Genomic DNA, 26,173 nt, shown 5'->3' with positions numbered 1-26,173 from the left:
TGCTTCTGCAGTCAGCCTGCTGAGTCATTGCATGTGCTGGAACCTCCAGGAAACTCCGTTGCATACACATGGAAGAATAAGAGCAAAATAGACATAACCTCTTAGAATTTTTTTTGAGACAGAGTCTTGCTCTGTCACCAGGCTGGAGTGCAGTGGCACAATCTTGGCTCACTGCAACCTCCGACTCCCAGGTTCAACAGGTTCTCCTGCCTCAGCCTCCCGAGTAGCTGGGACTACAGGCGCGTGCCCCCATGCCCAGCTAATTTTTGTATTTTTAGTAGAGATGGGGTTTCACCATGTTGGTCAGGATGGTCTCAATCTCTTGATTTCGTGATCCGCCCGCCTCAGCCTCCCAAAGTGCTGGGATTACAGGTTTGAGCCACCACACCTGGCCTATAAAAGAGTTTTGCACTCTCCTTGAAAGGGCTCAGGCACCCTGGAACCACACTTGGAGAACTGCTGATACAGAGACATGGGACTTCTCAGAGGTGTTTTTATTTTAGTGAATTACTGGGATCTTAGATTTCATCTGCACTGTTTCCCACTGTCCACTCCTGTGATGACTGGTGGGGGCTTGTGGTGGGCTGATAGAGGGCCTCACAGGGGACTTGCGTGGGCTTCCTGATGCATAAGGAATGGTGGAGAGAGGCCTCGGGCTAAAGCAGCCCTCAGTGGACTAAGGAGAAGCTGGCATCTGGTTGTTAATGTTTTTTCTCATCTTCTGGCCTCACTAGGTTAAAGTTAAAGTTTAAGCGCGGTAGCCTTCCCCCGACCATGCCTCTGGAGTTTGTTTGCTGCATCGGTGGATGCGACGACACCCTGAGGGAGATCCTGGACCTGAGGTTTTCACGGGGCCCCCCCAGGGCTAGCCAGCCCTCTGGCCGCCTGCAGGCTAACCAGTCCCTGAACAGGATGGACAACAGCCAGCACCCCCAGCCTGCTGACAGCAGACAGACTGGGCCCTCAAAGGCTCTGGCCCAGACCCTCCCACCACCCACGGCTGCTGGTGAAAGCAATTCTGTGACCTGCAACTGTGGCCAGGAGGCTGTGCTGCTCACTGTCCGTAAGGAGGGCCCCAACCAGGGCCGGCAGTTCTTTAAGTGCAACGGAGGTAGCTGCAACTTCTTCCTGTGGGCAGACAGCCCCAATCCGGGAGCAGGAGGGCCTCCTGCCTTGGCATATAGACCCCTGGGCGCCTCCCTGGGACGCCCACCAGGCCCAGGGATCCACCTAGGTGGGTTTGGCAACCCTGGTGATGGCAGTGGTAGTGGCACATCCTGCCTTTGCAGCCAGCCTTCCGTCACACGGACTGTGCAGAAGGATGGACCCAACAAGGGGCGCCAGTTCCACACATGTGCCAAGCCGAGAGAGCAGCAGTGTGGCTTCTTCCAGTGGGTCGATGAGAACACCGCTCCAGGTGAGGCAGGGAGGGGCATGGGAATCCCTGCCTTCGGTTTTCAGGTGTTTACCTCAGAGACTGGGGACAGCAGAAAGAAGGCAAGGCAGGGTCATGGTGGGATTGGGAGGGGCACCTGGGCTGCCTTGCACCTCACTTTTCCTCACTTGATCACTTTCAGCAAGGTGATAATTGTACAGTCCTCATTCCAAATTAAAGGGTAGCTACCAGTAATGGTGTCACTTGCCCTATGCCTGGCACTATGCTAAGTATACTTCCTGTGCATCTTCCATCCTCATCGGGTGAGCATTATGATCACAATTTTACTTATAAGTGAGAAAGGTGAGACCCAGACACATGAAGTGGGTATTGCTCAGGGTCCCATAGCAACAGACACCAGGATGAGTACATAGGCCTTCCCAGTCCCATGGCCATGTGCCCTTGCAGCTGTCGTGACCCTTGGCAGACCGTAAGCATCAGCCTCATTTCTTTTTTTTTTTTTGGAGACTGAGTTTTGCTCTTGTTGCCTGCCCAGACTGGAGTGCAATGGTGCAATCTTGGCTCACTGCAACTTCCACCTCCCAGGTTCAAATGATTCTCCTGCCTCAGCCTCCCAGGTAGCTGGGATTACAGGCATGCACCACCACGCACAGCTAATTTTGTATTTTTAGTAGAGACGGGGGTTTCACCCTGTTGGTTAGGCTGGTCTCAAACTCCTGACCTCAGGTGATCCTCCTGCCTTGGCCTCTCAAAGTGCTGGGATTACAGGTGTGAGCCACCGTGCCTGGCCCAGCCTCATTTCTTCAGATGAAGATGCCAACCCCGATGATACTTAGGAACCTGCCCAGGGTGACACAGCTTGGGCCAATGTCCGGGAACTGGGTGTCATGAGAAGTGGCACCTGGACATTGCATCAAGTTGAATGGTGTACGTGGAGGCACTTTGAATGGTTCCTCCTGCTCCAGTCCAGTGCACAACAGAGCTTAAGTAGCTGAGAATGACCCAAAGGCCTAGTGGGAGCTTTGGAGTTGAGCAAATCTGGTTCCAAAGCTCAGCAGTATAACCTTGAACAAATGACTTAGCCTCTCTGCCTCAAGTTTGCTCAACAAGATGGTCCCCGCCTACATTCATAGGGTTCCTGTTTTAGAAAGGAGTTTAGTCTCAGACTATGATTCTTACACATGTGTCACTAGCCCGGCATGCACAGAAAGAAACCAGAGGTTTGGTAAAAACTGTGGGACTTGGAACTGGCTACCAGTGCTAATGGGGCCCAGAGATGGCCATTGCAGTGAGAGACCCACATTTGAAGTGAGATGCAGTCTGGCCTCTTGTCTCCCCGCTTGGAAGGACATGGTATCTGACCTCCAGGCTGGCTGACTGACTGTCCTGGGTAAATGAGCAGCTGGTCTGGAAAGGCCTGTTGAGGGGACAGGAAGGGATCCAGAGCTGGACTTGCCTGCATGGAGTTGGGCCACAGGTTGCCGGTCATAGGCTGCTTGTCTTTCCCACCCTACCACACAGGCCAGCTTGCTTGGGTTTCTGCCTCTGTAAAAAGGGCCGGCATGAAAGTCCACTTACCAAGTGAGTGTGGGACAATGTCTCCAAAGCTTAGGATTCTTGAGGGAGAGGTGTCAGGTAACATAAGGCAGCAGGCACATCACACCTCGACCTTACAGAGTTGGACACAGTGTGAAGGGAGGCTGGCTGGTGGGGTGTACATGGCTGTATAAAAAACTGATTCAGCCGGTCGGGCGCGGTGGCTCATGCCTGTAATCCCAGCACTTTGGGAGGCCTAGGCGGGCGGATCACGAGGTCAGGAGATCGAGACCATCCTGGCTAACACAGTGAAACCCCGTCTCTACTAAAAATACAAACAATTAGCCGGGCATGGTGGTCGGTCCCTGTAGTCCCAGCTACTCTCGGGAGGCTGAGACAGGACAATGGCGTGAACCCGGGAGGCGGAGCTTGCAGTGAGCCAAGATTGCACCACTGCATTCCAGCCTGGGTGACAGAGCCAGACTCCATCTCAAAAAAAAAAAAGGCCGGGCACGGTGGCTCACGCCTGTAATCCCAGCACTTCGGGAGGCCAAGGCGGGCAGATCACAAGGTTAGGAGATCGAGACCATCCTGGCTAACATGGTGAAACCCGTCTCTACTAAAAATACAGAAAATAAAGTAGCCGGGCGTGGTGGCGGGCGCCTGTAGTCCCAGCTACTCGGGAGGCTGAGGCAGGAGAATGGCGTGAACCTGGGAGGTGGAGCTTGCAGTGAGTGGAGATCACACCACTGCACTCCACACTCCAGCCTGGGCGACAGAGCGAAGACTCCATCTCAAAAAAAAAAAAAAAAAAGTTGGTTCAGCCTTATCGTCTGCTGCTCTTTTTTTTTTTTTTTTTTTTTTTTTGAGACAGGGTCTCGCTCTGTTGCCCAGGCTGGAGTGCAGTGGTGTGATCACAGCTCACTGTAGCCTCCCAGGCTCAGGCATCCTCCCGAGTAGCTGTGACCACAGGCATACACCACACCTGGCTAATTTTTGCATTTTTTAAAGACAAGGTTTCACCATGTTGCCCAGGCTGATCTTGAACTCCTGGGCTCAAGCAATCCTCCTCCCTCAGCTTCCTAAAGTGCTGGGATTACAGGCATGAGCCACCGTGTTCAGGACTTGCCACTTCTGCATGTCAGTTCTAACCTCACCCCTCCCCTGAACTCTCCCGACAGGGACTTCTGGAGCCCCGTCCTGGACAGGAGACAGAGGAAGAACCCTGGGGTCGGAAGCCAGAAGCAAAAGGCCCCGGGCCAGTTCCTCAGACATGGGGTCCACCGCAAAGAAACCCCGGAAATGCAGCCTTTGCCACCAGCCTGGACACACCCGTCCCTTTTGTCCTCAGAACAGATGAGCTCAGGGTAGGGTAGAGAACGCCACTTTCTCAGACCTGTCCCCTTTGTGTTTAGAAATGAGTTAACCAGGACCAAGTGGCCATTTAGTGTCCTGGAAACTTAGAGGACAGTGTTGGCCTTTGGAGTCGGGCCTTCTTGTGTTAAGGGGCACAAGGTCCAGATCACTCTGGAGCAGGCCAGCTCTGCTGGACAGTGACCCTCTTCCCAGGCCTCAGGAGTGACCATAGCCACTGCTGAAAAGTCACGCAGCTGCTCCCTCGGACCCCCCAAGGATGGTTGCTGTTAGCAGAGGATTGGTGCAGTCCCAGCTGAAGCCCACTGTGTGCCAAAGGAAGAAGCTCCCAGGGCTGCTTCCTACACCTCCAGAAAGCCCCAAGTGAGCCACCAGCACTCATGGGGCAGTCCCTGTCCAGGCTGCCCAGGGATTCTCATAGACGTCCTGAGAAGGATGGTGTAATGCAAGGAGATGGCTGTGGTAACACTAATCCTTCAGAAGAAGCTTCATTCCCTCTTTATCTAGTTAAGCCAGGACACCCAGAATTCATTGCTTCAATAAAGAACTCAGGCCGGGTGCAGTGGCTCATGCCTGTAATCCCAGCACTTTGGGAGGCTGTAGGGGGCGGATTGCCTGAGCTCAGGAGTTTGAGACCAGCCAGGGCAACATGGTGAAACCCTGTCTCTACTAAAATACAAAAAATTAGCCAGGTGTGGCAGTGTGCGCCTGTAGACCCAGCTACTCAGGAGGCTGAGGCAGGAGAATTGCTTGAACCCGGGAGGCGGAGGTTGCAGTGAGCTGAGATTGCGCCACTGGACTCCAGCCTGGGCGACAGAGCGAGACTCGGTCTCAAAAAAATTTAAAAATTTAAAAAAATAAAAAGAATCCCACCCCGGCAGGGCGTGGAGGCTCACACCTGTAATCCAGCACTTAGGGAGGCCAAGGCTGGAGGATTGCTTGAGATCAGGAGTTCAAGACCAGCCTGGGCAACATAGTTAGACCTTGTCTCTATTTTTAAAAATACAACAAGCACAGTTGTACACGTCTTTAGTTCTAGCTGCTCAGGAGGCTGAAGTGGGAGGATCCTTTGAACCCAAGAGTTTGAGGCTGCAGCAAGCCATGATCACACCACTGCACTCCAGCCTGGGTGACAGAGTAAGACCCTGTCTCTCAAACTTTTTTTAAAATGAAAGAATCCAGCCTTTTTTTACTCTGACCTGCGAGAGTGCAGAGGGTCTGGGGAACATTTGCAGAAGCAACAGGTACCAGCCAGTGCTGGAAGGAGCTTACCCTGGGGGGTCTCGTCAGCCTCTGTCCTTCATGGCTGTCCCTTGTGTTCCATGTGGAGAGCCCTTCCTCCCTTTCCACGTGGTAAGCACTGAGCCCAATTTCTTCTCACCCCACAGATGGTCCCTCAGAGCAGAGATGTCCAATGAAAGGTTCAGATTCAGATCACTAACTTTCCATCTTCCACTTTTTCCAGTGGTGGCCATGTTCCCCTGTTTGCCTTCACAGAAACCTTGTGAATAATACAAGCCATGTGGACTCTGATTTACAGTTTAGAAGATGAGCAGAGGTGGGTGTGAGTTGCCCAGTCATGTTGCTAGTTGTTGAAGAAACTAGGATTGTTCTCAGGTCTTGGGCTCCTGGCCCATAGACCAGTGGCTCTGTGTTCTGATGGGGTATTGGGGAGGATTTTTACAAATGCAGATTCCTGAGATTGTTCCTGGAACATCTCCGAGTGGGTGTGGGTTGTGGCCCTGCGTGTGTGATTTTGCCTATCCCAGCTCCAGGGAACCACCAACCACTTTTTGTCTCTGTGGGTTTACCTACTCTGGATATTTTGTTTAAATGGAGTCATACCAGGCTGGGCACAGTGGCTCACGCCTGTAATCCTAGCACTTTGGGAGGCCAAGGTGGGCAGATCACCTGAGGTCAGGAGTTCGAGACCAGCCTGACCAATATGATGAAACCCCGTCTCTAAAAAAATACAAAAATTAGCCCGGCGTGGTGTCAGGCACCTGTAATCCCAGCTACTCAGGACGCAGAGGTTGCAGTGAGCTGAGATCGGGCCATTGCACTCCAGCCTGGGCAACAAGAGTGAAACTCTGTCTCAAAAAAAAAAAAAAAAAAATGAAATCCTACCATACATGACATCCTGTGTCTGGTTTCTTTGACTTGGCTGATGTTTGTCAGGCTCATCCACATTGTAGCATGTCAGTCCTCGATGTTTATGATAAGCTGATAGTCCACTGTATGAATATACCACACGATTATCCATTTGTCAGTTGATGGACATTGGGTTGTTTCCACTTTTTGGCTATTGTGAATAGCACTGTTGTGAACATTGGTGTATGAGTGTCTGATGACTTGTTTTCAGTTATTTGGGGCATATGCCGAGGAATGGAATTGTAGTTTTATACCATAACTCCATGTTTTGACTTTTTGAGGAACCTCCAAATTTTCCACAGTGGATGCACCATTTTACACCCACCAGCAGCACACCAGGGTTACTGCTTCTCCATATCCTTGTGAACACTTGTTCCTTTCCTTTTCTTGTATTATAGCCATCCTAGTGTTTTGTCATCCTAGTGGGTATGAAGTGGCGTGTCATTGTGGTTTTGTTTTGCATTTTCCTAGTCGTTAATGACATTGACCATCTTTCCACAGGCTTACTGGCCATTGGTATACATTCTTTGGAAAATGTCGATTTAAGTTCTTCACCCATTTTTTATTTTTTATTTTTTATTTTTTTTTGAGATGGAGTTTCGCTCTTGTGCCCAGGCTGGAGTGCAGTGGTGCGATCTTGGCTCACTGCAACCTCTGCCTCCTGGGTTCAAGCAGTTCTCCTGCCTCAGCCTCCCAAGTAGCTGGAATTACAGGCATCCGCCTCCACACCCAGCTAATTTGTTTAGTATTTTTAGTAAAGACGGGGTTTCACCATGTTGGCCAGGCTGGTCTCAAACTCGTGACCTCAGGTGATCTACCAGACTCAGCCTCCCAAAGTGCTAGGATTAACAGGCAGGAGCCATCACACCTGGTCTCTTCCCCCATTTTTAAGTTGTGTTGTTTGTCTTTGTTGTTGAGTTGTAGGAGTTCTTCATAGTTTCTGGATATCAGATGCCTTTGTGGTTTTCACATCTCTGCAGGCAACTCCTGTGTGTCTCAAAACCAAACTGCAGGATTGGGCTGCACCATGGACTGGGCCAGGCATCTGAGATCAGACAGACCCAGGCTCAGCTCCCACTTCCTGGCCTCTTCTGCCACCCTGGGTGTGCAGCCTCATCCTTGGAGCCCCAGTTGCCTCATCCGTAATGGGGTGTCCTTGTTCATATTGAGGCTCTCTAGTGAAGGCTTACGGTCAGGCACGACTGCAAATTAAAGCTTCACAAATCAAACCTGTTGGAATTTCTAAGTCTCTCTCGATTGCCCACTCAGGTTAGCAGCATGCAGCTCATCCTACCCCGTCGACGTCGACTGGAAGGGTTTTTAGTCCCTGTGTTGAGCCACATCTGCAGCTTGTGCAATGCAAAACCAAGGAGAAGAAAATGACCCCCCCTACCCCTTGCTGGATCTAGCTGAGACTAGGCACTGGCCAGGCTGTCACCTACAGTGGTTTCAACCTCCTGCTGCCAGCAAGACAGCATCTCCTGTCCTTTTTGTGCAGGAACCATAGCTCTGTTGGGTTAAGTGTTTTCCTCTACCAAGCAGCTAACCTGGCCTTGAAACCTAGTCTCTGATGCCATGTCCCCCTAAGCCCCATCAGAGTTTTGTAAAAAGCCCCTGCCTGCTCTCCACACCAATGCTGAGAGCCCATGGGGTAACTGGAGGCTTCCCTGCCATCTTGGCAAAGAAGCTTGGCTGACGTCCTGCACATGCTTCCCCAGGTGATTGCTTGCACTTAACAGCAGAGGAAACGAGACCACCCCACACAACTTGTAGCAGTTGAGGAGTCTCTGCCTGATCCCACCCCGGATACTTAGAGCATCCAGAATTAAAAATAAGCCTTGTCACCAACATCCGGCTCCCCCACTCCCCAGAGCCAGGCTCAATGTGCCCAACAGCGCTGGGGCCTGCACCTGGAGGCACTGGCTTTTGAGACACTGGGCAGAGACCCCACTGCCCTTTGGGATGAATTCACCACCTGCCTCTTACAGAATCCGGCCGAAGGCCTGGGATGTTCACATTCAGCTGGATCTCCAGGTTTCTTGGACTGGAACACAGGTGGCCCCAGCTCAATATGCTCACCAGGGTGTTGCCACTCACCTGTTGACCGTCCCTACAAGGGACAGACCTGTGCACCCCATCCCCACCTTAGACCGCCAGCTCACACACAGGTGGTGTTGGTGCAGTGGTTAATGTTAGGTGTCAACTTCACTAGATTAAGGGACGCCGAGATGGCTGGTATTTTTTCTGGGTGTCTGTAAGGGTGTTGCCAGAGGAGAGTGACATGACTCGGTGGACTGAGAAAGGAAGACCCACCCTCAATGTGGGTGGGCACCATCCAATCAGCTGCCAGCACGGCCAGAACAACAGGTGGAAGAAGGGGGATGAGCACCTTGCTGAGTCTTCTCCAGCCCTCTCCCTCTTCCTGTGCCAGATGCTTGCTTCCTCTTCTCTGCTGTTGGACATCAGACTCCAGGTTCTTCGGCATTTGGACTCTGGGACTTGCACCAGCAGCTTCCTGGAGCCTTCTGCCACAGACTGAAGGCTGCACTGTGGGCTTTCTGGTTTTGAGGCTTTTGGACTTGGACTCAGCTGTGCTACCTACCGGCTTCTTTCCACAGCTTGTAGATGGCCTATTCTGGGACTTCACCTTGTAATCCTCTGAGCCACTTCTCCCTAATTAACTCCCTTTCTATATATTACATACAGCCTATTGGTTCTGTCCCTCTGGAAAACACTAATATAGAGTCAGGGTCTGGCCTGCAGTCTGAACCTGAAAGGTTCCTTCTGAAACCCACGCAAGTGAGCCCCAGTGGCCTCCCTGCCTGCCAGAGGCCGCAGCCCACTGAACTGATTGGTCTCATCGTCTCAGGAATTCGGCAAGCAGTGCAGAGATGACCCAGTGCAGGTCACCAGAGTCACTGGTGTTTGTCTTTGGAACACACCTGGGTTTTCTCCACTATAACCTTAGCTTTCTCAAGGAATTAAGATTATACATATATCCTGATTACAAAAGTGTCATTAAAAACGCAAATGTTGGCCGGGCACAAGTGGCTGACACCTGTAATCCCAACACTTCGGGAGGCTGAGGCGGGCAGATATTTGAGGTCAGGAGTTCGAGACCAGCCCAGGCAACATGGCGAAACCATCTCTACTAAAAATGCAAAAATCAGCCGAGTGTGGTGGCGCATGCCTGCAAACCCAGCTACCCAAGAGGCTGAGAGGCAGGAGAATTGCTTGAACCAGGGAGGTGGAGGTTATAGTGAACAGAGATTGGGCCACTGTACTCCAGTCTGAGTGACAGAGCAAGACTCCGTTTCAAAAAAAAAAAAAAAGCAAATGTTGGCTACACACAGTGGCTCACACCTATAATCCCAGTACTTAGGGTGGCCGAGCTGGGAGGACTGCTTGAAGCCAGGAGTTTGAGACCAGCTTGTAATCCCAGGGGTAATCATGGCTCACTGCAGCCTTGCCCTGCTAGACTCAAGCCATCCTCCCACCTCAGCCTCCTGAATAGCTGGGCCCATAGGTATATACTACACCTGGCTAATTATTTTTTGTAGAGATGAGGTCTATGTTGCCCCTGCTGGTCTTGAACCCCTGGCCTCAGGCAGTCCTCCCGCTTCAACCTCCAAAATGCTGGGATTACAAGCATAAGCCACTGTACCTGGCCTGTTTTTTTGTTTGCTTTTTTAAATATTAGCAGCAGATATGGAAACAAGCTGAACAGGTCAGCTCTACGGGAATAAATGGTCCCCCTTTGAGGACAATCCCGCAGCTAAGTATTCCTGAAGAGAAGTGCGTACAAGTGGATTTACAAAAAGGAAACGCTATTTGGTCAAATTTATTACAGTTAGTGGTAGAGGATCTATGGGTGACATTTTCAAAGGACTACATTTAGATTCTCCATTTTTGGAGTCCTTTTTTTTTTTTTTTCTAAAATCTTCCCTAGCGACCCTTGCATTCTGAGCAGGGGTAGTCACTGCCTTACCAGAGTCATCAAGGATCCTGGCTCTGGGTTACTTGGTGAAGGTAAAACAAGGAATTTGAGTCACCACAGTGTTAAGACACTGAGGCCTAGGCAAGCCCATACTGTGCTCCCAGGCAGGCAGGGCAGAGGCTGTCCTTGCCTTGCGGGGAGGGGAGTGGGTGGGATTTCACAGCCCATCAGGACAGCCCAGGACCCGGCAGCCTAGGGCGTGAGGTCATGCAAAGCTCCTAGCAAAACAGTGATTTGTTTCCAGTTCTCTGGCTAGAAACGGAAGACCCAGACATTAACCTTGGCTAGGTGATGAAACCACGAACATGAACCATGAACACTTTTAACTCATCCTGGATTTTTTTTTTTTAAGCCATGGTATGAGACAGTAAATTTAGAGCTACCTGAAGCAAGTGGCTTCTACATCAGGCTTGTGTTGGGGTCTGGTCGTCGAAGGAGTGGGACTCTAGACTGAGCTTGCTTCCTGGACAGCTGCGCTCTGACCAGGGGCTGGAGTGGCAGCTGGGAGCACCTTGCTGTGCTGGGGCTTGGATGTGGCTGGAGGGTGGGGCACAGCTAGGCCCACCAGTCCTTGTTCCCAGGCATTATGTTAGCACTGCCCACCCCAGTTAATCGTCACAAGCACCTGGGGTTGGGTATTACATGACCCTCCCCAGTTAAGAGATGAGAAGACTGAGGCACAGGCTCTGCCCCAGACTGTTCCCTTGCTGCCCCAACACCGCCAAGGAAACTGCTCAAAGCTCTCCAGCATCAAGGCATCAAGTGATTGGAATGGACCTCAGCCAAGTGTCTCCCACTTTGGACCTTATAATATCCTCTACAAGGAGCCCTCGTGCCCGCCTCTTGCCCTACACCCAACACCTAGAGGCCTACACCACTATTCCATTTGCTCGGCACAGTCCTGCTTCCCTTGGGTCCTGCAGTCACAGCTGGAAGGGGTAGGGGAGTCCCCTCAGGACATAAGTCGGGGAAGGACCAGCAGGGTGCGAGTGGCACAGCTAGGCTGGAAGCAGCCCTGCACGCAGACCAGAGCCCTCCCCAGCCCACATCTGTCATCTGGTGATAGGAAGTGAGCCCTGGCTTTGGCTCTTGGGGGTGGGACGGTTAAGATGCCCTGGCCTTTCACCTGCACAAGGCGGGGCAAGTTTCCTCCCCACTTGTGCAGCCACAAAGAGGTGCAAGGGAGGTAGAGAACACACATTTCTGGCCAGGCGCGGTGGCCCATGCGTGTAATCCCAGCACTTTGGGAGGCCAAGGCAGGCAGATCACAAGGTCAAGAGATCAAGACCATCCTGGCCAACATGGTGAAAATCCATCTCTACTAAAAATACAAAAATTAGCCGAGCGTGGTAGCGCGCGCTTGTAGTCCCAGCTACTCGGGAGGCTGAGGCAGAAGAATTGCTTTAACCCGGGAGGGAGAGGTTGCAGTGAGCCGAGATCGCACCACTGCACTCCAGCCTGGGCGACAGAGTGATACTCACTCTCAAAGAAAAAAAACACAGGTTTCTAAAAACTGATGAGCATGGCTGAAGGGCTGTCAACAGCCCACTAATTACAGAAAGTATGGTGCAGGGCTCAGCAGTTCAGCCTTGCGGGAAGAAACATCCCAAACTGGCTGGTTCCCATTACTAAAGCAACACCAAGCTTTTCATCTTTTCCTTCCACTTACCTTACTTGTCACGGACAGAAAGTCTGTGTCCCCTTCAACTTGTATGCTGAAATCCTAACCCCCAAGGCACTGCTAACAGGAGATGGGGTCTTTGGGAAGTGATTCGATCATGAATGTGGGCCCCCACCCCATGGGTGGGCTTAGTTTCCTTATAAGAGACCCTAGGAGAGCATTTCCCCCCTTCCTCCACATGAGGACAGCTAGATGGGGACACCTATGAACCAGGATGTGGGCTCTCAACCAAACATGGAATCTGTGACTCACTCTTGGATTTCTAGCCTCCAAAATGGTAAGACATAAATTTCTGATGTTTATAAGCCACCTAGTCTATGGCATTTTGTTATCACAGCCCAAACAGACTGAGATGCTAATTTATTATACTATTATTATTTTATTTTATTTTATTTTGAGACAGAGTTTCACTCTTGTTGCCTAGGCTGGAGTGCAATGGCACGATCTCAGCTCACCACAACCTCTGCCTCCCAGGTTCAAGCAATTCTCCTACCTCAGCCTCCCAAGTAGCTGGGATTACAGGCATGCGCCACCATGCCCAGCTACTGTTTTTGAATTTTTACCAGAGACGGAGTTTCTCCACGTTGGTCAGCCTGGTCTTGAATTCCCAACCTCAGGTGATCTACCTGCCTCGGCTTCCCAAAGTGCTGGGATTATAGGCATGAGCCACAGCGCGGGGCCAAGATGCTTATTTATTAATTTTTTTGAGACAGAGTCTTGCTCTGTCTCCAGTCTGGAGTGCAGTGGTGCAATTTCAGCTCATTGCAACCTCTACCTCCCGGGTTCAAGCAATTCTCCTGCCTCGGCCTCCTGAGTAGCTGGGACTATAGGCGCGTGCCACCACGCCCAGCTAATTTTTGTCTTTTTAGTAGAGTTGGGGTTTCATCATGTTGGTCAGGATGGTCTCTATCTCTTGACCTCATGATCCGCCCGCCTCGGCCTCCCGATGTGCTGGGATTACAGGTGTGAGCCACCACAACCCGGCCAAGATGCTACTTTTTAAAGTAAACTCTACCACCTCCAATTGACCTCAAGCACTCTTGCCAAAGTGCCAGGACAAGCCACAGGACTTACAGAAAACCCTCAACAGCTGCGTATGAAAGCACCAAGACTCCCTTATCCAGCCTGAGTTACATATACATTAGAATTTTTTCCTTTTATTCTTGTTCACATCTTCGAAGCTGAGCTTCGTTTCAGCAGGAAGGATACCAGAGGCAGGAGAAGGGTCACTTGGGAGGGGAGGTGGAATCTCCCTCCTCTATCCCCCTTGCTACCTCTTAACAGGCTTCAAAGTCAGAATACAGCCATCAGCTGAGAGCAGTTCATTTTGGCACACTGGGAGGCCGGCTGTGCGCACCGGACCTCTCTAGTGGGGGATCAGGTCCTCTGCTCTCCAGTGGGGCCTGGAACAGCTCCAATGAGATGCCCCAGCTGTGGGCTGGGGGCGCAGCACAGAGCCTCAGCTCCCCCAGGACCCTCAGCTGCCTGAAGAAAATACTCACCTGGCTGGAGGGAAAAAGGGCCTTGCCCTGAGGTATCAGGTGGGTGGCAAGTCACACTGAGCTCCTGCTCAGCAAGAAAACTAAACGCACAGAAGATAGCAGGAAAATGCCATCCTTTAACAGCCAAAAATCTGTCCTTCAGGGGCACCAGGTGACTCCAGCCCCTAGGGGACAGAAGAAACACACCATACCTACCATCAGGCACCAGACGCCTCAAAACGCCTGGAGCTAGGGCCGGAAAAGGTGTTAAGTCACCTTCTCTCAGCAGAAATGTGAAGCTGGCCTTCGGCTTCTGCCCAGGATGGCAGAAACCACATTCTGTTGGTGGATTGGTTGCTGGTGATGGACAGAGCCAAAGGTCCTGGGGTTGGCCCCAAGAGCTGAAACGGTGCTTGCAGGAATGGCTGGCACTCCAAGCTGCCTGAGGCAGCCCAGCTGCACTCAGGTGACAGTGACCCAAGCTCTCTGGGCTCAGGGTTTATGGCCACCATAGCCCAAGCACATCCTGATGCCCTGGGTTTAAGTAATGTACCCTCTTTTGTTCTGGCAAAAAGCTAGAGAAAAACCACTATTCAAATCCCTGGAAGGGAGGTGGGTGCAGCTCCCCAGCATTAGAAAACATGGCAGCCACCCGTTCCCACCCACCTAGAGCAGCCCCTCAGGCTCCTGTAGGCCACTATACAGCGCATAGCCAATGTCGTCAATCTCCTCCTCACGCAAGCTGCTGAAGAGGTTCACGCTGGGGTTGAAGTGGCAGGGCAGGCTGGCCTGCTCCAGGCTGCCGATGAGCAGCTCCAGGGCTTGCAGGAAGCGCTCACCCAAGGCCGCCTCCGTCCAATCCACGTTGTCCTCCCCCAGACGCAGGACCACCTGGGTCAGGTGACCCCGGCCTAGCTGCCCCAGAGCCGAGCAACCACGGCAGACAGCACACAGCAGCAGCAGCAGCCGCCGGCGAGTCCCAGCGTCATGGTCGTCCAGGGCTCGCAGCCTAGCTGCCTCCACTGGATACAGGTCCTGCAGCCAGAGGTTCCCCGCCAGCCCCTCCAGGGGCCAGGCCAAGAGGAGGCGGTCGTCAGCATCGACCCCAGGGACTGCCACAAGCACAGCCACAGTGAGCTCCAGGCGTTCATGCTGCACCTCAAGCAGCAGCTCCTCCGAGGCCATGCTGGGCCGGATCAGGCACCCGAGAAGGCTGCCAATGGCCGGCCAGTTGACAGAGGCAGCCAGCGCCTTGCGGAGTAGCTCCAGCAGGATGCGGGAGGAGAGGTAGCCCCCGACCAGGAAGCGGTCCCAGGGGCTGCTTCCACGGGGGCAGAATTCAAGCTGAGTCCTGCGCACGGCCCAGCAGCGAGGGTCCCTCGCCACAGTGTCCACGCCCGGCACCAGGCTCCACAGGCCCGGCTCCAGCACCAGTGGCACCAGGAGACGCACATGGTCCGCAGCCCCCGCCTGCAGCCCGTCGTAGAGCGGCCCCCCAGGCACGAATGCCCCAAAGGGCAGTTCCGGGAACTTGCTCCGAAAGTAGGCCTGCAGCTCCAGGGCGATGTCGCCAGCCAGCTGTTTGGCCAAAGCCACCTGGGCTGCTGGGATGGTCACACGGTCCCGCTCGAAGGCCAGCAGCCTCTCCTGCAGTGTCAGACACAGCAGTGCTGGGGAGCTGAGCTGTGGTGTCACCTCAGGATCAGTTTCTGCAGGCCCTTCTGCAGAGTGAAGGGGCAGGAAACATGTCGGAACAGCCTGTGATTAGTTAAGAAAACGCCACCGAGAACTAGCTGTGTGATGTCCCAGGGCCTCACTTTTCTCACCTGCAGTGGCACCTGAGAAGGCACTCAGTTCAGATCCTCACATATAGTGAGCACTTGGTGACGAGTTCTCATTGCCCCAGAGTCCAACACCCTGGCTAAACAGCTTCATGCAGAGTAGGTAGGTATGTCACGCCCCTCTGGGCCTCAGTTTCCCCATCTAAAGCTCCCCACCATCACAACGCTACCACCTTGCTCCAGGAGCAGGGCAAAGAAACACCACCCCCATTAAATATCTGAGGAGCCCACAACCGAGAGAGAAGCAGGGACTCGCGCAGGGCCACACAGTCAGTCAGGGCAAAGCCTGGGCTGCGTCTCTTGAATGTGACACCAAAAGAGGGGAAGGAGTGCCACTCACCTGGGGCAGACGACGAGGGAGCCAAGGGCAACACTGGCTGGCTAAGGGCAGCAGGTGGAGGCCGGGGCTGCAGGTGTGGTGTGGCCTTGAGCAGGCTCAGTTCCTTCCAGCTGTCTGCCTTGGTGTCATCCTCATCCTGCGGGCTAGTGGCCCTGTCAATGAACTGCAAGCACAGTCACACAGATCAGTGTATATGAAGTCTGGGCAGTCATAGCAAAGCCCAGGGGCAAAGCAGACCAGCGTGCTGGGTGGAGAAGCAGGTGCCCTGGGCTCCCATGAAGGCCTTCGGCAGTCCCCACCCCTCCCCAGGGCCCCTCTGAAAAGCCCAACCCTGTTGTCCTCCTCTAGGAGCTTCAGGCATGACCCGCCCACCTGGCCTTACCCGCTTCACGGCCAGGGTGGCAATGCCCAGCACAGCAGCCCCGCCCACGCCCAGCACCAGGCGGGCATTGGCCAGGAGGAAGTCCACCATGCTGCCCAGCCCTTCGTCGCCACGCCGCTTCCCCCGTTTCTGGGAGAACTCTGCCATGGTCTGCCTGTAAGAGAGCCAGGGGTGAAGGGGCAGCTCAGGTGCAGGTGGCCAGGCTGGGAGAGGGGCTGCTGTGGACAGGTGCTCTGGCTGTCCTTATGCTGGGTAACAGAGCTGAGCCCATGAGGGGGGCTTTCTGAGAATTTCTCAGAGAAAGGGGCCACCCATCCACAGCGGACGACACCGAGGCCCTGGGAAATCACGTAAAGTACCTGAGAAAGGGCAGGGATGGGATATGAGCTTGGGTTTTGGGGTCCCAAACCCCCATCTCTCACGAGGAGATGAGGGAGCTGCCAAGCCCCTTCTCCCAAAGCTGCCTGGAAAGAAGCTCGCAAAGGCCCTGAGGCTTGTGCAGGTATAGGAAGGGGCCTCTCTCCCTGGAGCCCACCCTCCAGGACCTCTGACATCACCAGGGTGTCATCATCACTACCCCTATGTTACAGAGCTACAGGCTGCCAGCTCACAAGTGAGTGGTAAGGTCTCCAACCCATGACTGCAAGGCCTCCAGACTCTCATCCGCCCACAGAGTCTGACGGATTCTCCCTGTGCCAGGTGCCCAGGTCCTCAGCAGCAGCCTCATCTGAAGGTTCCTACCCAGAGGGCACAGCAGCCCTCTATGATAACCTCTTCAAAAGAGCCCAAAGTCCAGAGAAGACCAACAATTTGGGGCCCCAGCCAGTCTGGGGGACCACTGGGACCAGTTACCCCCAAATCTTGACAGGGTAGCCCAAGAGGCAGAGCTACCAAGTCAGAGCACGGGCAGAGTAAGACGGCCCAAGCTGCCCAGGCAGGCCAATGCAGATGTGCTTGTCAGGGTTGAAGCCCCTTTGGCAGGGCAGAAAGGGCTGCCCAGTGCCTCTGTACAGGGGGCTCTCTGGGCCTCTCAGTCTTGGGACAATGTGTAGGTAGTGGTGGGTGATGCTTATCAGCTGCCGGAAGGCCAAGCAACACAGAAAGTAAGGTGAGGGCCTGGGCCCCAGCCTGTTTGCTCACCTGTAAGATGGCATAGGCAGCAGTGAGGGGCAGATGTGGGCAGCCTTGAAGTGTGTGGCTGGGTGGGGGCCAGCACTTGGGAAGTGGAGGCAGATATCTCCTAGGGCCCAGTCCACGTTCCTCACGTTCTGCGAGAGGGACACTGCCCTCAGGCCCTGGGAGCTGAGAAGGGCTGGGACCTTAGGACATCAGTTAGACACCAAGCAGAACTCTCCCGGGTAGGCCTGAGCAGATGATCATGAGGTCACAGCCTGCCCGGGCACCAAGGACTTCTACCTGCCCTGCCAGAGTGTGGGTGCCAGGGGCCCAGTTGCCAGGTGACCAGATGCCTGGAGTAGCTGAAGCCTGAAGCGCTGTGTGACTCAGCCCCGTACACCCGCCCATTCGCCCCAGACTAAAAATAAGACGGTCTCTGGGGCGATCCCAGGCCAACCGGGTGACCCGCCACGGCCCCAGGGCCGGTTTCAATCTCCTCATCGGTGACTCGGGGATCAATACTGCCACCCGCCCCCAGAGAGACCAGGAATCTACTTTGCAAACTGTAAAGCGCTTTAAATACTCCCAACCTGTCTAAATTGGGACTCAGCCCCACCTCTGGCGGGGTCGCGCAGGCCTCAGTCCACAGCCTTCCAGCTCCGAGAAGCAGGAGAGGGCACGGGTGGCTGAAAATAACCCAAGTTTGCGCAGCGGGGCCCTGGAGGCCGTTTGGCCTTCCCTCCTCCGCCAAACCTGCCTGCCCTGGGCCCGGGCGGAGCAGGCCGCGCAGCAGCCCTAGGTGGGCGGGTGACGCCCCGTTCTCAGGGTAAACCGAGAGACCGAGAGGGGAAGGGGGCTGGGCTAGGATTCGAACGCTGCCCTTGGTCCCCCAAAGGTCCCCTCCCCGCCTTCCCCAGCGGTGATCGCGGGCCACGCCCCCGATCTGCGTTCCGTCGCGCGCCAAGCCCCGAGCCCGGTGACCCTGGGGGCCGCCCCGCCGCGCTCCAGCTGTACCTGCGTCGCAGCTTCCGCACGACGACCGGAGGAGGCAGCGGGACCACAGCCCCGGAGCTCAGACCAGCCTGGGAATGGAACGTGAAGGACCCTGGAACCCAACCACTAGGGCCCCGGGGGCGGCCGCGGACCTCGCAGCACGCAGACAAGCAGGCCCTAACTCCAATCGGAGCGCTCGAGTCCAGCGCACAGGCGCCAAAATACTGCGCGGTTCAGCCAATGAAGGGCAGGTCCCGCCCCCAGCCGACAGACGCACTCCCTCTGGGGCGGGACTCCATGACGCAGTCTGGATTTAAAGGTGCAGGGCTGCATTCCGAGACCGCGAACAGGTGATGTGACAGGCGACCCTCCAGGACGTCTGTGCGTTGTAATGTGAGCCTCCGGTGTGGAGGAAGCTGTCTGGGCCCCGTTCCTTCTGGGGACCAGGTAGAGAGGCTGCACATGGCTAGAGGCCCGGCACATCCAACCTCTTAGGTCACCTCTGCGAGAGAGTGTCTTGGTGGCCTCATTCTTACCTGTGGGCCTGAGGGGCACAGCGCCTACCCCTGCCACCTGCTCCGTGCGAGCTTGTGTGGGCCATTCTCCACCTGGGCATCAGTTTTTCTCCTGTAAAATGGGGACACTAGACCCCCTCCTCCCCTGCGAAGGATGGTTGGGCATATGACAGCTGTGGCTCATTTATTGGGGTCCTGCTATGTGCCAGCCAGGGCGAGCCCCCTTGAACAGCAGGGACCAAGACGGATGCTTCTCTTCTGGAGCCTCCCTTTGTAGGGGGGTACGAGCACAGGGGTGCTGACACTAAGTGGGAATAATAACCTGGCGCACAAAACAAAACAAAACGGAATAATAACCTGCCACTCACTGAGCGCCTGCTGTATGCTGTGAGCTACACGTGCATTCTTTGTTAATTTGCTTATGGTGACAACCTTAGAAACTATTTTACAAATGAGGAAACTGGGTAGGGCGCGGTGGCTCACGCCTGTCATCCCAACACTCTGAGAAGCTGATACCAGAGGATCACTTGAGGCCAGGAGATCAAGACCAGCCTGGGCAACATAGCAAGCCCCGCGTGTCTACAAAAAGTATAAATAAGGCCGGGCGCGGTGGCTCACGCCTGTAATCCCAGCACTTTCGGAGGCCGAGGCGGTTGGATCACGAGGTCAGGAGATCGAGACCATCCTGGCTAACATGGTGAAACCCCGTCTCTACTAAAAATACAAAAAAAAAAAAAAAAAAAAAAATTAGCCGGGCGTGGTGGCGGGTGCCTGTAGTCCCAGCTACTCGGGAGGCTGAGGCAGGAGAATGGCGTGAACCCGGGAGGCGGAGGTTGCAGTGAGCCGAGACTGCGCCACTGCACTCCAGCCTGGGCGACAGAGCGAGACTCTGTCTCAAAAAAAAATAAAAAATAAATAAATTTAGCCAGGTGTGGTGGCCTGCGCCTATAATCCCAGGTAGTCGGGAGGCTGAGCCCAGGAGTTCGAGGCTGCAGTGAGCTATGATCACACCACTGCACTCCAGCCTGGGCAGCAGAGCAAGAAGACCCTGTCTCAACAAAACAAAAACAACACATGAGGAAACTAAGTCCAGAAGCAGGAGAGCTAGGACCCGAGGATCCAGGTGTCTCACTACCACCGGTCAGCCAAGTACAGGCACTTCCTGGGCCTCTGCGCCCCGGGGCCGGGGTTTAGAATCTCTCTGAGGTCAGGGCCAGCTTCATGTGCTGCAGCAGCGCAGGGGACGGTGCCTCGACCAGCGGCGGTTACGGCCCCTGCCCTGGGGCCCTGGGACTTAAGCCTGGAGATCGTGGAAGCCTCCAACTCCAGCACAGGGGGGGCCCGCACTCCTTGATGCCTCCGCAGTCTTCGAACAGACGGGGAAACTGAGGCCCTAAGAGGCCTAAAGCCTACACTTCCCCGCGGAATGCGGCGGGCGCGGGCGGGTTAAAGGGGCGGGGCCGGCTCTGGCCCAGCCCGCGGCTCCCCCCAGCGCCCTCGCCCCGGCGCTCCCTAACCCGGCGCGGCCCGGCAGCGAGAGCGGCGCCATGGAGGCCACCGGGGTGCTGCCGTTCGTGCGTGGCGTGGACCTCAGCGGCAACGACTTCAAGGTGAGCCGGGCCGGGCGCGTGCCGGGCCTCCCTGCAGGCCTTCTCTTCCGCCCGGCCCGCTTGGCCTCCGCTTCCTGTCCCGCTCGGCTCCAGGCCCTGCGTGTCCCAGGGACTGCGGCCGGGGCGGGGTGGGGCTCTCCCCTGGCCAGGAATGGACCTCCGAGGCCTCCGCCCAGTGCCTGTACGGGGAGACCGAGGCTAGGCAGGCCGGGGACGGACGCTTGGGCTCGGAGTCCCGCCGGGGGCCCGGCCGGGAGCCCCCACCCCGCGTCCGTGTTCTCGGTCTAGGCTGGATGGTGGCCTGGGGATCGGGCGAGCCTCCCCGCCCCTCTGAGGTCACACGCCCAAGCCAGGCCCCGACTCAGGGATGGCTGCCCGGCTGCCCAGGGGCGGGTGTGGAGCCGACTCATCACTGCCCTCTCCCCGCCACCGCCACCCGCCATCCTGTGTGATCCTGGGCCTCTCAGATCACTTCCCGTCTCAGAGCCTAGGCTTTCTCAGCCGGTGAAGGGGCTTAAAAGTCTCCTCCTTGGACGCAAGGAGTATAGTGAGATTTGTTGGTGTGGAGAGTGTGTCAGGCCGGTGTGCCAGGTGCTGGGTGGCAGTTGTCTGAGCAGCTGCTGGACTGAGAGAAAAGGGACCGGAGCCCAGCCCTCCGCAGCCAGTGGGTGGGGCGGCGGGGTGGTTTCAGGACTCAAGAATGAGACAGGCATTGCCTGACCAAAGGGGAAGCAGAGAAAGAGAGGAAGGGAGAGCTGGCTGGAGGGTCAGCCTCACCTTCAGGGTGGGTGACTGGCAGGGTCGGCCTGGGTTGTTGGTCTGGGGCTGGGGCCGAGGAGGCAGGTTTTTCCTGCGTTTACCTGCCTGTGTACACACCTTTGACCCCAAGTACAAGTGGCTACACCACTTTTCCCTGACCCCATCCCCACCACCCTAACCTGGGGTCCCCGTTCCTCTTTGCTGAACTGGGAGAGTCCGAGTCACCAGCTGGGAATGTGGCGCTAGGGGGAAAGGAATATCAGCCGCAGGCACTGAAGGCACCTACTGCCCCAGACTTGGTGCCACAAGGGCTGGAGGTGCTGAGGTGGGCGTTCACACACCACGGGACTGCAGTGATGCTGGCCTGCCCTGCAGGGTGGGGAGCCACGGTCTCGGCAAGCAAGGGTTTGACCCTGGCCGTGAGTTGCCTGTGTGCTGATGGCAGGATGAGGGCACAGGTGGCGCCTTTGCAAAGGCTTGGAAGGGGGATCCCCCACCCCAGGCAGCCAGTCAGAGCGTGGAATGCTGGGTGAAGGAATTTGAGCCGAGCTAACCACAGAGCCGGATGCTGGGCTCTCACCTGAAACAAGCCAGTTTTGTCCTGGCCCTCCTGGGGCCCAGAATCCAGTAGGAGAGACAAATCTTAGGCCAACACTTTTGTCACGGGGGGGCTTAAAAGTCCCATTCTATGGGTGAAGAAATTGAGGCGCAATGATGAAATGACTTGTCTGTGTTCTCACAGATGGTGAGAATTGGTTCTGTGGCTCCCCAAAGGCTCCTGTGGGCTGGAGGAGCCATAGAAGGTGGTGAGCAGGGGCTCTGTGCTTCACCTTGACATCCTTCCCCCAGGGCGGCTACTTCCCTGAGAATGTCAAGGCCATGACCAGCCTGCGATGGCTGAAGCTGAACCGCACTGGCCTCTGCTACCTGCCCGAGGAGCTGGCCGCCCTGCAGAAGCTGGTAAGGGGGTTTGGGCAGGCAGGGGAGGGTCCCTGTGGATGAGCCAGGTGGGCAGAGCCTGTGGAGAAGGCAGACAACTTCTCCAGAGAGAGGAACACCGACAGCTATGAGCAGAGCTGGAAGAAAGGGAGTGGGCACCCTGTCCAGGGAGGTGTGCAAGAAGAGGCCGGGTGAGTGAGAGAGGGAAGCTGCAGGGGTAGTTGGGCCAGTGTGGCTGAGGCCTTCCTGGATGGTGCAGAGTTGTGGAGGCAGGCAGGGACTCTGGACACCCCACCCACCCTGCTGAGCCTGTGCTCCCCATTCCGGCCCAGGAACACTTGTCTGTGAGCCACAACAACCTGACCACGCTTCACGGGGAGCTGTCCAGCCTGCCATCGCTGCGCGTGAGTGCTGGCCGGGAGGCCACCGGGCTTGGGGTTGGGGCCAAGGTCTGGTCAGGGACGTGAAGCCTGGGCTAGACACCAAGCTGGGCCAGCATTTCTGCCCACCTCCGTGTCAGGCTCAGAGGTTCAGGTGTCACAGAGGGGCCCTCTCATTAGAGGTTACAGCAGTGCCCTGTGTAAAGTAACCCATGTGGATCAGAGAATTCCATCAGGAAAAAGGTAAAGAAATCCAAAATCTTACCAGCCGTTACGGACAATAACTACAGTAATAATAGCCAAGACTGGCTGAGCAATGTTCCCACTATTCTGTTAGGATTTTTTCATATGCTCTAGCCCTCCACTAATGTTGCGGAAGAGAAACTTGGCCACCAAGGCAGATTACTTGCCCCAGGTCACAGAGCCAGGCAGTGGTAGAGCTGGGGTTGAGTGGGGTTTGGCCGGGAGCACCGTGTACCTTCTACCCAAGACTTGAACATCCCAGAACATCAGGCCCTTGGCCAGACCCTGTAGGCCTCAAAGAGGGCCATCCCATCTGAAGTCCAGAGCCCTGGAGATGTTTAGGGCACAGCTTCTGACTTGGACTCTCTGAGTTCAGAGCTGGGCTTTGCCACTTCCTGGCGATGTGACTTTGTACAAATCGCTTCTACCTTCTGGGCCTCCTCTGCAAGTGCAGTGGTTGGGAGGGGCAGCAGTGACCCCGTGAAGCAGCAGCAGGGTGCCACACAGGCATTCAGACTGGAGAAGTGGCGGGGCAGCCCCGGTGACTCCCGTTGTCACTTGGAGTCACGACACCATTCTCTGGCCCTGTTCCCTCATGCTCAAGCTTTCTGCATGTCTGTAAGGTGTGAGGAGGTGTCAGTCTTAAGTTAGGGAGAGAAAGCAGACTTCCTCTCCATCCAGATTCTGATTTCTCTGTGGTCCACTTCTCTCCCTCTGTTCTGAAAACCCTGACTCAGACCTCACCCCTATCTCACCTTCTGGAATTAAGAAGAAGAGAAATGGTTTGAACAGAAAAGGTTCCCTGAGGGCCCTGTGCTGGGGCTCCGGGGCACATCTGAGCTGGGCTTTGAGGCATGAATAGGAGCTCACTGGGAGGCTAGGAAGAGCGCTCCAGGAGAGGGGGCTATTTGATCAAAGGCCAGAGGTGAGAGAGTCCTCAGGCCTGGCCTCTGGTGAGCTGCCTGAGGAGGTGTCCCTCTCTAGACTCTGTTCCTTCCTGAGAGTGGAAGCCAGGAATTATAGACTCTTATGGTTTATTCCCAGGCCATCGTGGCCCGAGCCAACAGTCTGAAGAATTCCGGAGTCCCCGATGACATCTTCAAGCTAGATGATCTCTCAGTCCTGGTCAGTGGCTACCCACTCACCTGGCCCCTATGCTAGCCGGACCATTCAATCCCCACTCACTATAAAAGTCCCTGGGGCCATTGTTATCCCATTTTGTAGATGGGAAAACTGAGTCTTGGAGTGGATAATACCTTGCCTGAGGTCACTTTTGGAGTCAGATCCCTAACCCAGGCACTCTTCCTCCCAAGTCCCTGGCTGTCTCCCTTTGGCCCTGAAACCCCCTCATCTACCCCCACACCCAACTCAGTGCCCTGCCTGATCCCCAAGCTTGGCAGACGCCTGGTGGGGAGGAGACTCCCCTGACCTGGGTCTTGCCCCTTCTACCCAGGACTTGAGCCACAACCAGCTGACAGAGTGCCCGCGGGAGCTGGAGAACGCCAAGAACATGCTGGTGCTGAACCTCAGCCACAACAGGTGCCAGGCCAGTGGGGGGCAGGGGGCAGGTGGGCCCTGGGGGGTGGCTGGTGCTGACTCAGGTGGCTCCTGCTCCCCACCTGTAGCATCGACACCATCCCCAACCAGCTCTTCATCAACCTCACTGACCTACTATACCTGGACCTCAGCGAGAACCGCCTGGAGAGCCTGCCCCCGCAGATGCGCCGCCTGGTGCACCTGCAGACGCTCGTGCTCAATGGAAACCCCCTGCTGCATGCACAGCTCCGGTGGGCGCCCCCTCGGACCGCACTCCTGCAGAAGCCACCCTGAGGAGTCTGGCCGGGCCCCTTCACTTCCCAGGGCCCTAACCCTTCTCCCTTAGGCCCAGCCATCCCTCCGTGCAGGCAGCACCCCTCAGTGTACAACCTCCTAAGTATCATGTCCACCTCTCAGTCCTGTCTTCCCGCTTACACACCCTGCAACCACCCTTAGGCTTGTCCCTTCAACCAGATGTGACCTCACACCTACCCTCTGGGCCCTGTGCTTTTGGTCCTGCCCCGCCAAGCCCCACCCTTAACACTCCCTAGGTGGGCCCTGGCCCTGACCACTCACATCACCCTGGCAGGCAGCTCCCAGCAATGACGGCCCTGCAGACCCTGCACCTGCGGAGCACCCAGCGCACCCAGAGCAACCTGCCCACCAGCCTGGAGGGTCTGAGCAACCTCGCAGGTCAGGCAGCCCCAGGAGCCCCTCTGAGCTCTGGCCCCCTCTGGGCCCTCTTGCTTCCTTGGGTGGAAGGGGTTGAACCCTGCTCTTCGGACCAATGCCCAGAGGGAAAAGGCTGGAGTTATGTTACAGTGACTTTTGCGATTATGATGATGCCTTAACACTGACTTTATGCCTAGAAAACTCCCCCGCAACCCCCATGTGAGGGAGTTTGTCCAAATGGAGAAACTTGGGCGCACAGCAGTTGTCACTTGCCTAAGCCACACAGCTCAGAGGTGGCAGAGCTGGGGTTCACACTAGGGCTGGCTGCCCTGGCACCTGGTGCATGGGCCCCAGCTGATGCACCCCACCCTGCACCCCAGACGTGGACCTGTCCTGCAACGACCTGACGCGGGTGCCTGAGTGTCTGTACACCCTCCCCAGCCTGCACCGCCTCAACCTCAGCAGCAACCAGATCACGGAGCTGTCCCTGTGCATAGACCAGTGGGTGCACGTGGAAACTCTGAACCTGTCCCGAAATCAGCTCACATCACTGCCCGTGCGTCTGAGGCCCTCAGTAGGGGGATGGGAGGAAGGCCGTGAGCCTGGCCCTGACCTCCCACCCCTGCCCGTTCCCCCTCCAGTCAGCCATTTGCAAGCTGAGCAAGCTGAAGAAGCTGTACCTGAATTCCAACAAGCTGGACTTTGACGGGCTGCCCTCAGGCATTGGCAAGCTCACCAACCTGGAAGAGTTCATGGCTGCCAACAACAACCTGGAGCTGATCCCTGAAAGTCTCTGCAGGTGCTGGGCAGGGCTGGGGCTAGCAGGGGCACTCGCAGCACAGAGAACCCCAGGATCATAGTCAGAGCCCACCCTGTGGTCTGTGCAAGTCAGACAAAATGAAGATGGGTTAATTCACCTTTTTTTTTCTTTTTTTTTTTTTTTTTTTTGAGACAGAGTCTCGCTCTGTCGCCTGGGCTGGAATGTAGTGGTGCAGTCTCGGCTGACTGCAGCCTCTGTCTCCCAGGTTCAAGCGAATCTCCTGCCTCAGCCTCCTGAGTAGCTGGGATTATAGGCGTGCGCTACCACGCCCGGCTCTTTTTGTATTTTTAGTAGAGATGGGGTCTCACCATGTTGGCCAGGCTGGTCTTGAATGCCTGTCCTCAAATGACCAGCCTCCCAAAGTGCTGGGATTACAGGTGTGAGCCACCACGCCCGGCCCAGTTAACTCAC

At 55.6% G+C, this 26,173-nt stretch overlaps 3 protein-coding genes across 10 annotated transcripts in view; 2 read left to right on the top strand and 1 right to left on the bottom strand.

The window, feature by feature from the left end:
* Positions 1-9,219, top strand: part of TOP3A (DNA topoisomerase III alpha) — a 43,421-nt gene extending 34,202 nt beyond the window's left edge. For 2 of the 6 annotated variants that reach the window (XM_019028215.4, XM_019028218.4), the window contains 2 exons: positions 735-1,417; positions 4,114-7,686. In XM_019028215.4, coding sequence (XP_018883760.1) covers positions 735-1,417; positions 4,114-4,292 — 862 coding nt within the window. In that variant the 3' untranslated portion in view covers positions 4,293-7,686. Of the gene's footprint in view, positions 1-734; positions 1,627-4,113; positions 7,687-7,726 lie in introns of those variants that run through there. The other 4 variants (XR_008679543.2, XR_002006161.4, XM_055386066.2 and 1 more) reach the window with 4 other exon arrangements.
* A 4,046-nt stretch (positions 9,220-13,265) lies between these two features.
* Positions 13,266-18,510, bottom strand: MIEF2 (mitochondrial elongation factor 2). 2 transcript variants are annotated; one of them, XM_055386073.2, is made up of 5 exons: positions 18,310-18,510; positions 17,320-17,543; positions 16,180-16,333; positions 15,798-15,960; positions 13,266-15,337 (listed from the first exon to the last, which is right to left on the bottom strand). In XM_055386073.2, the coding sequence occupies exons 2-5, from the start codon at positions 17,331-17,333 to the stop codon at positions 14,283-14,285; spliced, it is 1,386 nt and encodes a 461-aa protein (XP_055242048.1). In that variant the 5' UTR covers positions 17,334-17,543; positions 18,310-18,510; the 3' UTR covers positions 13,266-14,282. The 2 variants fall into 2 exon arrangements, with proteins under 2 accessions (XP_055242048.1, XP_004042218.1); XM_004042170.4 differs by lacking the exon at positions 17,320-17,543 and having other exon boundaries at positions 18,310-18,508.
* A 1,305-nt stretch (positions 18,511-19,815) lies between these two features.
* The window catches only part of FLII (FLII actin remodeling protein), a 14,381-nt gene continuing 8,023 nt past the window's right edge, over positions 19,816-26,173 (top strand). The window contains exons 1-9 of one of the 2 annotated variants that reach the window (XM_019027110.4): positions 19,816-20,413; positions 22,022-22,132; positions 22,444-22,515; positions 23,779-23,859; positions 24,188-24,273; positions 24,360-24,521; positions 24,860-24,963; positions 25,323-25,498; positions 25,584-25,741. In XM_019027110.4, coding sequence (XP_018882655.1) covers positions 20,351-20,413; positions 22,022-22,132; positions 22,444-22,515; positions 23,779-23,859; positions 24,188-24,273; positions 24,360-24,521; positions 24,860-24,963; positions 25,323-25,498; positions 25,584-25,741 — 1,013 coding nt within the window. In that variant the 5' untranslated portion in view covers positions 19,816-20,350. The remainder of the gene's footprint in view (positions 20,414-22,021; positions 22,133-22,443; positions 22,516-23,778; positions 23,860-24,187; positions 24,274-24,359; positions 24,522-24,859; positions 24,964-25,322; positions 25,499-25,583; positions 25,742-26,173) is intronic. The other variant, XM_004042166.5, reaches the window with a different exon arrangement.

The sequence above is a fragment of the Gorilla gorilla genome, chromosome 4 (assembly GCF_029281585.2).
Source record: "Gorilla gorilla gorilla isolate KB3781 chromosome 4, NHGRI_mGorGor1-v2.1_pri, whole genome shotgun sequence".
Taxonomy (NCBI): Eukaryota; Metazoa; Chordata; class Mammalia; order Primates; family Hominidae; genus Gorilla; species Gorilla gorilla.
This window is presented reverse-complemented; position numbering and strand designations above follow the sequence as displayed.